General features: G+C 38.4%; 1 protein-coding gene across 4 annotated transcripts in view; it reads left to right on the forward strand.

Moving 5' to 3' along the window:
- The window catches only part of rab11fip1a (RAB11 family interacting protein 1 (class I) a), a 37,255-nt gene that overhangs the window by 21,192 nt on the left and 4,570 nt on the right, over window positions 1–11,493 (forward strand). For all 4 annotated transcript variants that reach the window (XM_061986261.1, XM_061986263.1, XM_061986264.1 and 1 more), the window contains exons 2-3: window positions 1,365–1,807; window positions 7,729–8,605. In XM_061986261.1, coding sequence (XP_061842245.1) covers window positions 1,365–1,807; window positions 7,729–8,605 — 1,320 coding nt within the window. The remainder of the gene's footprint in view (window positions 1–1,364; window positions 1,808–7,728; window positions 8,606–11,493) is intronic.

The following is an 11,493-nucleotide window of genomic DNA, read 5'->3' on the forward strand; positions in this document are numbered from 1 at the left end:
GTAACATATGAATGTGTATTTTGATTCCGAAGAAATAGTAATTGTTGAAAGACCGGAATTTACGCTCTGGTGTATATACATTGCGTAAGTTGTTTGTTTAGCGCTGCCAGGGTCCTGTTGAGGGTGCGAAAGTACGAGCAAATCACCCCCATCTGCACCCTTCAGTGGCTCCCCATCACCGCCTGTATTGAGTACAAGGTCCTCCTGCACACCCCCCACTGTCTGCATGGTGATGCACTTACCTCCCGGATCTCCTCACACCACACACCTAAGCCAGAACCCGGTCAGGCCAACAGCACCGTCTGGACGCACCCAGGACACGGTTCAAGACGACGAGGGACATTTGAAGCTGCCGCTACCCATCTGTGGAACGCCCATCCTGACCACCTTTGGGCCCTACAGACGGAAGATGCTTTTAAAAAAGGACTCAAAACCTACCTTTTTAGAAAAACATATAGCTAATTTTTCATATTATGTTTACTGTCTTCTTTTAATGCTTTTACAGTTTTCTACTCTGTAGCACTTTGAGATGTGTTTCACGAATGTAAAGTGCAATACAAATAAAATCTATTATTTGCGTAAGTGAGTTAAAAAATAAGGCTAACGTAGATCCAAGCTGGTGTCAGTGTTTCCTCACCTTCCAGCCATAAAAAGATTAGATTATATCATTCATATATTACCTTATCTTATTTTCATGTAAAAAAACATGTCATTTTTAAGGTGTGGTGACTTTTATTTTATTTTGTAGTAGTAGTAGTAGTAGCAATTTCTTAGTTAATTTATGGAATCCGGTCAACTTATTTTGTTTTCTTTTTATTGAACTGCGCATGCAAGTGACATCGAGGCCACATTGGGACCACATTGGGGTCTATGCACGTTTACGCTGTAGTCTGATTAAGATCACTTTTTACTTGCAGTATAAATAGTGAGCTGGAAAAATTTTCTATAAAATCTGATTTGATCCACATTGGCCTGCAGTGTAAACGTAGTCAAAAGCTCTATCGTCGGCCAAATTTATATCGTATATCATCTATATCATACAACACTATAATACTTTGTCTTTGGTTTTAGAAATAAACAGTTTTGCTCGGTCCATTCTCTCCGGATATTGTCTATCCCCATTACAATTGCCTCATGCATACCGAAGAACCATTTTTTTCTGAAATGAAAGCCAATTCCACAGATTTTCAGTGTCTGTCTCAATGCTCACGCCTGTGTGTTTGTGGGGCGAGCTTGGTTGTTGTGAGAAGGTACTGAATTACCCACAATCTGACTGGTTAAAACACTTGGAATGATTGACAGGTCAAAAGCATGTATTGCTTCCAATCCCTGAAAATCTGATTCACCTTCTCTGTCACCTGCAGTTGGTTCCCTTTGGTGGACAAGAACGGAAAAGCAGATAAATTGCGTGGCGACGTGCTGCTGGGCATCAGCTTTATGAGGATCAACATGTCAGCGAGTATGGTGGACCTTTCTACGCAGGAAAAGCATCGCTCTCGCCTCTCCAAGCTGAGCGCCAAATTACGTCCGAAGAAACAGAGAAGCCTCACCGACAGCAACTCGGATATTATGCCCCCAGTGGACCAGGTCTTGACAGATAGTGAAGGAGAGCATGATTCCGTCTCACTTCAGTTCAATCAAACTCCAGAAGAGAAAAATAAATCTAAAGTCAAGAAATTCTTCTCACTAAACTCCAACTTGAAGCGAAAGACCTTCCAGCCACATGCTCCGTTTGGAACTCAAATTGAGAAGAACTCTTCTCGTAGTAGCAGCCGCTCATCTGGCATCAACGTAGAAACCCCTGAAGGTAGGTTTTTCTTTTCTCTGTAGAAGCTGTGTGCTTGTTCACTCACATTTTAATGTTGCCTTTCCACTCACCAATACTGCATTGACTCAGTTTAGCTCAGTTCTACTCACATTAGAGGAGCTTTCACAATTAAGATAGGACAGCTCCAAAATCGTGCTCATCAAAATAACATTGCATGGAACAAAACAAACAAATAGCAATGCAGGTAAATGAAGGCCTATATTCACTTGTCACCATATGGCTAAGGCAGTGGTTCTTAACCTGGGTTCGATCGAACTCTAGGGGTTGAGTGAATCGGCCTCGGGTTCGGCAGAGCCTCCGCCGCGGAGGTCAAGACACACCCGACTTATCGTGTAAATAAAAACTTCTCCCTATTGACGTATTATGGATACCCCCAAACAATGTTCTCTCTAATTTTCCACATGCGTGAGCAAACATAAAAACTCCTTGAGCATTCAGTGGAGCACATGTGAACGACGTCAGACGTGCACATGCACTGTGGCCACACCAGCAGCACACCTGTCCCAAACCTGACTAAATAACAAGTTAAATGTTTTATTATTATAATCAAATGACAGCAGTCATTTCAATGAGATTATTTTCTAATATAAGTGTTTTGGCCCACTTACAATGACAATAACAAAAAATATTGTTTTTCATGAGCTGTGCACTAGTATTGTATGTCTGGGTGGGGTTCTGGCTTTGGAAATAATTTGTACCCCTTTCAGATATCGCATTTAGTTCCCACTAAAACATTCACATGTTGCACAATGAGATGTAAGCATGGGATCATGTGTACAGTCCTGTAACTTTCTGTTTGTAAAATATATCTTTATTAGTATTTCTTTAATATAATATCATTTCATGATTAATATTCATAAATTAAGAAAAAAACATTTTATTTTTCACTAAAGAAGGGTTCGGTGAATGCGCATATGAAACTGGTGGGGTTCGGTACCTCCAAAAAGGTTAAGAACCACTGGGCTAAGGACACCACTGTATTTTCCCAAATAGTGTCCGTCCCTTTTACAGATGCCCCAATTTTATTTGCCTGGTGCATCATCCTCTTAAAACACTTCCTGCACAAATGGACACCTTCTATAGGTACTTTAGCTGAGCTCAGCTGAATGCTGTTGCTAATAAAACAAAACAGCAGTACCTACTGAGACACATTTATTCATGAGTTCCTTGCAAAATATGAAATGTTCTTGCGTTAAGTAAAGATGGCGCCTGTTTTGGTTGTTAGTAGGCGTGTAAGGAAATTGTCAACTCACCATACAAAATAGTATATAGGGCTTACACTATGAAATACTCATTGGATACAAAAAAAAAACATTACCTAATACGGATCTGTTAAACGCATTTTTGTTAATGAAAAACAATTTGACTGCACAAATTAGAGACAGTGTCTGGTAGTGTTTTGCTTCTTAAATAATGTAAGAAATCAAATTGACCACCTCACTAGTTTTATTTTATTATTTTGTCTTAAACCTTAAAGTTGTTCAATAATTATTTTGTGTGCAATGTTTCCTCTTAACTTGACAGAATAAAATACATGTATTTAACATACTTCTGTCCTGCTTAAAATACTTAAACTTAGAATAAAAAACGTAAATACCGGTAGTTTAAGTTGAGTGTGCAGCTTTATGAGAGAGCAGATCTCTAATATTCATCATAACAAAAGCTGCTTTGACACAAACAAAGGATAGGTGATCTATTTGTGTTTTATTTGAAAATGGATGGATGGATGGACTGGCAACATTTTATTTGTACTTTATTTACAAACTGAACTTCACTCAGTGTGGTCATTGTCCATATGCTAACTTGTGGTAATTTGTCATTAAACAAAAGCAAAATGTAGAAATTGAACAGGTATGAAATTACAAAGAGTTGAAGCAAAATACTCTTAAAGCCTTTGCTGAGTAACTGGTATCTCACCAGCTTGGAGACTCCTACAGTGTCACTGTCATGAAGCTAGACACACAATATTTATGTTAAACAACGGATACACAATTAGTGTTTTGACGACAATACATAAATATTACATGACAACGATAGTTGGCAGTTCTAAAAACGTGAGCGAGAATGTACCTCATGAATGTGATTGCCACACGTACCTTCCCTGTCATACAAAAAACAGCTCCAAACCACCCCATTGCTTCTTTTTTATAAAGAAAATATGCAGTAAAAAGTCTCATTTGGCGTCTGATTGCCAAAGGCTTGGCAGATGACTCAAGCAAGCAACCACCAAGCTGAGGCACTGTGACAGCCACACCAAAAAAGGTACTCAGAGATGCTCCGAAAAGTCAAACAGCAATAAGTTTGATAGTTGAGCAGTCAATTGCACATGAATTGATTTGCTTAGCCTGTGGCAAACTATTGTGAAGCTGTTGATCAGTCAATGGATTTACGAATCGACAGAACATCCACTAACTCCACGTTATCCATCTTGTAAACACTGCAGAGGTGTAAGCTGCCACAGCAAGCCATTGTGCCCTTTTGCAGTCTTATTTTTTTAACCTTATTTCGCCTCTTTATATCTTTAGTTGTTAGAGGTCCAGTGTACTTAAGTCTCATGTGCACTATTTATAACTTTAGTTGTTAGCGTTCCAGTGTACTTAATTCTCAAATGCACTATTTATAACTTTAGTTTTTAGCGTTCCAGTGTACTTAACTCTCATCTGCACTATTTATAACTATTGCTAGCATTCCAGTGTACTTAAAGGGGAACATTATCACCAGACCTATGTAAGCGTCAATATATACCTTGATGTTGCAGAAAAAAGACCATATATTTTTTTAACCGATTTCCGAACTCTAAATGGGTGAATTTTGGCGAATTAAACGCCTTTCTGTTATTCACTCTCGGAGCGATGACGTCACGTTGTGACGTCGCATCGGGAAGCAATCCGCCATTTTCTCACTTTCGTCGGTGTGTTGTCGGAGGGTGTAACAACACGAACAGGGACGGATTCAAGTTGCACCAGTGGCCCAAAGATGCGAAAGTGGCAAGAAATTGGACGAAATTTGTTCAAAATACGAGGCTGTGGGGAAAGCCGACAAAATGGTCAGTCGTTTGTTCCGCACATTTTACCGACGAAAGCTATGCTACGACAGAGATGGCAAGAATGTGTGGATATCCTGCGACACTCAAAGCAGATGCTGACATCAACTCCAAAACTGGACAGATCAGCTTTCAGGAAAAGAGAGCGGATGAGGGTATGTCTACAGAATATATTAATTGATGAAAACTTTATTCATTACTCGCGGTTGTATGTAAATTATTATACATAAACTGTGTTTACCAATAATTTAGCTTAAAAACATTTTTTTTTTTCAATCATTCGAGTACATTCGGGTAGTCTTGTGTAATGCAGTAATTTGTGTCTATTTAGGTATGGTTAACCTGAGTGCTGAAATCGTGGAAAAATATATGTTCTTAGCGCGCCTGAAATGGGCTGTCTGCACTCTCAAAGTGCATGTTGTTGCCAAATGTATTTCATATGCTGTAAACCTAGTTCATAGTTGTTAGTTTCCTTTAATGCCAAAAAAACACATACCAATCGTTGGTTAGAAGGCGATCGCCAAATTCGTCCTCGCTTTCTCCCGTGTGGCTGGCTGTCGTGTCGGTTTCGCTTGCATACGGTTCAAACCGATATGGCTCAATAGCTTCAGTTTCTTCTTCAATTTCGTTTTCGCTACCTGCCTCCACACTACAACCATCCGTTTCAATACATGCGTAATCTGTTGAATCGCTTAAGCCGATGAAATCCGAGTCTGAATCCGAGCTAATGTCGCTATAGCTTGCTGTTCTAACCGCCATGTTTGTTTGTATTGGCATCACTGTGTGATGTCACAGGAAAATGGACGGGTGTATATGATGGTTAAAATCAGGCACTTTGAAGTTTTTTTTAGGGATATTGCATGATGGGTAAAATTTTGAAAACAACTTTGAAAAATAAAATAAGCCACTGGGAACTGATTTTTAATGGTTTTAACCCTTCTGAAATTGTGATAATGTTCCCCTTTAAGTCTCATGTGCACGCACGGCAATCGTGTGCTCCCATGTTTTAGTTATGCCTTGATTTTGTTGGCCAGTTTCTCTGTATCCCTCCATTTAAAAGCCCTGTTTATTTTGTTTTTAAATGTGAGCTTTACTTAACATGTATTTAAAACATTTTATGTTTACCCTATATCGTATGGTGAAACATGTTACACAAGCTAGATACGTTAGTGATCTTTTGCAGCAAGTACCTTTTACAGCAGCCACATTTACAGTCAAAGTATAAACAAGAATGACATGAGATTACAAATAAAAATATATTTCAAAGTTTAAAAAAATAAATAAAGGAAAATACAAATAAAATACAAAAAATTATATAGTACAGGCCAAAGGTTTGGACACACCTTCTCATTCATTGTTTTCTTTATTTCCATGACTATTTACTAGGGGTGTGGGAAAAAATCGATTCGAATTCAAATCGCCATTCTCACGTTGTACGATTCAGTATCGATTCTCATTTTTCAAAAATCTATTTTTTTCTTTTTTTCTTTTTTCTTTTTCTTTCTTCTTTTTTATTAATCAATACAAGAAAACAATACACAGAAATACCATAACAATGCAATCCAATTCTAAAACCAAACCCGACCCAGCAACACCCAGAACTGCAATAAACAGAGCAATTGAGAGGAGACACAAACACGACACAGAACAATCCAAAAGTAGTGAAACAAAAATGAATATTATCAACAACAGTATCAATATTAGTAACAATTTCAACATAGCAGTGATTAAAAATCCTTCATTGAAATCATTAGACATATAAAAAAAAAAAAGAACAATAGTGTCACAGTGGCTTACACTTGCATCGCATCTCATAAGCTTGACAACACACTGTGTCCAATATTTTCACCAAGATAAAATAAGTCATATTTTTGGTTCATTTAATAGTTAAAACAAATGTACATTATTGCAATCAGTTGATAATAAATTTTCCTTTACAATTATAAAAGCTTTTTACAAAAATCTACTACTCTGCTTGCATGTCAGCAGACTGGGGTAGATCCTGCTGAAATCCTATGTATTGACTGAAAAGAGAATTGTTTTGAATCGGAAAAATATCGTTTTTGAATCGAGAATCGCGTTGAATCGAAAAAATCGATTTATAATCGAATCGTGACCCAAGAATCGATATTGAATCGAATCGTAGGACACCCAAAGATTTGCAATCCTATTATTTACATTGTAAATTGTCACTGAAGGCATCAAAACTATGAATGAACACAAATGGAGTTATGTATTTAACAAAAAAAGGTGAAATTACTGAAAACATGTTTTATATTCTATTTTTTTCAAAATAGCCACCCTTTGCTCTGATTACTTTTTCGCACAACCTTGCATTCTCTTGATGAGCTTCAAGAGGTAGTCACCTGAAATGGTTTTCAATTCACAGGTGTGCTTGAAGCTCATTGAGAGAATGCCAAGAGTGTGCAAAGCAGTAATCAGAGCAAAGGGTGGCTATTTTGAAGAAACTAAAATGTTTTCTGTTCATATAGTCAATCTATAGTTGACTATATAAAGAGCGGGAACCTACTATGTACAGCATCCATGCTGTCTTCTTATTCAAAAGGGAAACAGCAACAAGTAAACCAACCTGCAGCAGATTTCTGACTGTGCAGTAATAATATAGGAAGGGCAACAAGCTAAGCTAACATTAAGGTGTTTAAAATTGTCATTCATAGACAAATAGTGATTTGACATCAGCACATTTGGAACCTTATTCCTGATATTATCTTTTGTCAATAAAAAAAATAGGTGTCAACGCATACTGCAATGTAAAATGGGCAATATTTAAATCCAAAGGATTTTGTTTTACATTTCAGCAGTGACCTCATCTTTCCCCCTCTCTCTCCTCCCATAGCCAAGAAGAAATTCAAATTCCCGGGACACAAGCGCAGTGGTAGCTCTGACAGCAAGGTATCTCTGGGTGCATTGTCCCTGTTGAGCCGCTCCAAGCGCAGCAACAGTGACTTGAACGATGTCGGTGTCAACGGCAACCAAAAGTATGAAGACGCCAAAAGTGGCTCTTCGCTCAGTCTGAACAGCTCTGGCCAAGGGTCTGTGGAGAATGTCCATCAACACACCACCGGTGCACCAGTGCTTTCCTTCAGGTCTGAGTCTCAAAATATCATGATGGAGAAACTGAGTCATCAAGAGGAAGAGGAAAGAAGGCAGATGGAAGCGAGGAGCATGGCAGAGGCTGTCAGATTGCAGGAGGAAGAGGAGGAGGAGAGACGCAGAGCCGAGGCCCTGATTTTGCAGGAGGAACTTACACAAAACGAGGAATTCGACAGGAACAGGCACTTCCTTGAGGATGAAGCAAGACTGGAGCAACTGAGGGAGGAAGAGGAAGAACGCGCAAGACTGGAAGCAGCAGAAGATGAAGAGCGACTCGGACTCGAGGAGCAGACCCAAAGAGCAGAGGATCAGAAAAGACAGGAAGAAGCTTCCATGAGCGAAAGGCTGTCCTCTCTGTTTGGGATGCTCAGAAAAAAGGAGGAGAAAAAGGAAGAGACGCAGCAATATCCGAAAGAGGAGTTGACCACACAAGCTCCTCACGATGGTGATGGCTCCTTTGTGTCCAGCAACCAATTGGAGGACATTTCCCTCAGCTCCAGTCCTCAATTTAACAACAGTGAGCGTCTTTATGATGATCAAAAACCCAACCTCAACCCGCGAACCCCATCTGCCATGCTCTTCCTAAATCGTACTCCGAAAGTGTCCACAGTTAAACCAAGGTAGGCCTTCTCATGTTTTTGTTTGTGATGAAAAGTTATTACATTATTTATTAGTTACAATGTTTATTCTTACTTCTCACTTTCATTGGCTAATTTAAAGAGCATCAATTTCAATTAGGGATGTGCCGATCAATCAGCCACCAATCGGTATCAGCTGATTTTTGTGAAAAAGTATGTGATTGGCCATTACTGATCACAAACTTTGATCTCCTCTGGCTGACCATGTATTTATTTTTAGTACCCCGGCTGACAAGTGGCTTGCAGCTAAATATGTAATATTATACACAGTGTGGAGTTGCTACCTTAAGTTAATAATAATCACCTACATTACCGCAAATAAACTGCATTCCTTAGTATCTTAAGTATTATTAAGTAGTTCTATCACTGGAGGACAAGGCTAAACATGTTACATACCAGGAGACATTCAGGAGCAGGCATGAAAATAGCTAAGCTAGCTTACAGTAGCTTTAAACAACACAAGAAATAAGTGCTTAATACATTTTAAAAAGTGTAGATGGAAGTGCTTTAGCGCAGAAAGGAGGGCTGGGCGGTATACCGGTATTATGAGGTATACCGGTATATTTTAGAAAGAAAAATGTATGTGGAACAATACCGCCATACATATATAATATCTTTTGATGCTGCCTTTGATAATTACTCCCGCGTTTACCTGCGTTTCATTAAATTTCTTCACTTTGACAATGAGAGTACTAAACTGTGCGTGCGTGCGTGTCCATCCCTTTACTATCGCTTGTCACTCTCGAGGTCGCGGGGGTTGCTGGAGCCTATCTCAGCTCTATATATATATATATATATATATATATATATATATATATATGTGTGTGTGTGCATGCATGCAAGTACAGTTTATATGTATGTGTGTGTGTATATACATACACACTCATATATATATATATGTATATATATATATATACACTGTACATACATATATGCATGCATACATACACACACACATATATATATATATATATATATATATATATATATATACTGTGTGTGTGTGTATATATATATATATATATATATATATATATATATATATATATATATATATATATATACATATACATATACATATACATATATATGTGTGTGTATGTATGTATGCATGCATGCATGTGTATATATATATATATATAAATCTCCTGATGATTGAGGGACCCCCCCTCATGAAACAGGCCTGTAGAGATGAAATAGTCTTGTGATTTTTTTCCCCACACATATATATATATATATATATATATATATATATATATATATATATGCATGCATGCATACATACACACATATATATGTATATATATATATATGTGTATATATATATATACATATATATGTGTGTGTATGTATGCATGCATGCATATATATATATATATATATATATATAATGTGCATATATATATATATATGTGTGTGTATGTATATATGTATATATATGTGTATGTGTGTGTGTGTGTGTATGTATATACAGGTAAAAGCCAGTAAATTTGAATATTTTGAAAAACTTGATTTATTTCAGTAATTGCATTCAAAAGGTGTAACTTGTACATTATATTTATTCATTGCACACAGACTGATGCATTCAAATGTTTATTTCATTTAATTTTGATGATTTGAAGTGGCAACAAATGAAAATCCAAAATTCCGGGTGTCACAAAATTAGACTATTACTTAAGGCTAATACAAAAAAGGGATTTTTTAGAAATGTTGGCCAACTGAAAAGTATGAAAATGAAAAATATGAGCATGTACAATACTCAATACTTGGTTGGAGCTCCTTTTGCCTCAATTACTGCGTTAATGCGGCGTGGCATGGAGTCGATGAGTTTCTGGCACTGCTCAGGTGTTATGAGAGCCCAGGTTGCTCTGATAGTGGCCTTCAACTCTTCTGCGTTTTTGGGTCTGGCATTCTGCATCTTCCTTTTCACAATACCCCACAGATTTTCTATGGGGCTAAGGTCAGGGGAGTTGGCGGGCCAATTTAGAACAGAAATACCATGGTCCGTAAACCAGGCACGGGTAGATTTTGCGCTGTGTGCAGGCGCCAAGTCCTGTTGGAACTTGAAATCTCCATCTCCATAGAGCAGGTCAGCAGCAGGAAGCATGAAGTGCTCTAAAACTTGCTGGTAGACGGCTGCGTTGACCCTGGATCTCAGGAAACAGAGTGGACCGACACCAGCAGATGACATGGCACCCCAAACCATCACCCAACCATGCAAATTTTGCATTTCCTTTGGAAATCGAGGTCCCAGAGTCTGGAGGAAGACAGGAGAGGCACAGGATCCACGTTGCCTGAAGTCTAGTGTAAAGTTTCCACCATCAGTGATGGTTTGGGGTGCCATGTCATCTGTTACACCTTTTGAATGCAATTACTGAAATAAATCAAGTTTTTCAAAATATTCTAATTTACTGGCTTTTACCTGTATACTGCGTGTGTGTGTGTGTGCGCGCGCACCTGGGGATAGGTTGATTGGCAACACTAAATTGACCCTAGTCTGTGAATGTTGTCTATCTGTGTTGGCCCTGCGATGAGGTGGAGACTCGTCCAGGGTGTACTGCCCGTGTGCAGCTGAGATTGGTTCCAGCACCCCCTGCAACTCCATAAGGGACAAGCGGTAGAAAAATGTATGTATGTATGTATGTGTACATCCCCTCTCCACCACCAAAGTATAGCTGACGTCAAAGACATGCGCAGTAAGGATCATTTCAAACCAAATTTCAGAGGAAGTGTTTTAATGCGCTCAGAATAAACCACCTGTCTCGATCAGAATACAATTTTGATACAAAAGTGTGTGATCAGGTTAGAATATTCTAAACGGCGTGTTTACATTAAGCATTTTTATTCGGGTTAGGCTTTTATTCCAATTA

The sequence above is a fragment of the Nerophis lumbriciformis genome, linkage group LG12, assembly GCF_033978685.3.
Source record: "Nerophis lumbriciformis linkage group LG12, RoL_Nlum_v2.1, whole genome shotgun sequence".
NCBI lineage: Eukaryota > Metazoa > Chordata > Actinopteri > Syngnathiformes > Syngnathidae > Nerophis > Nerophis lumbriciformis.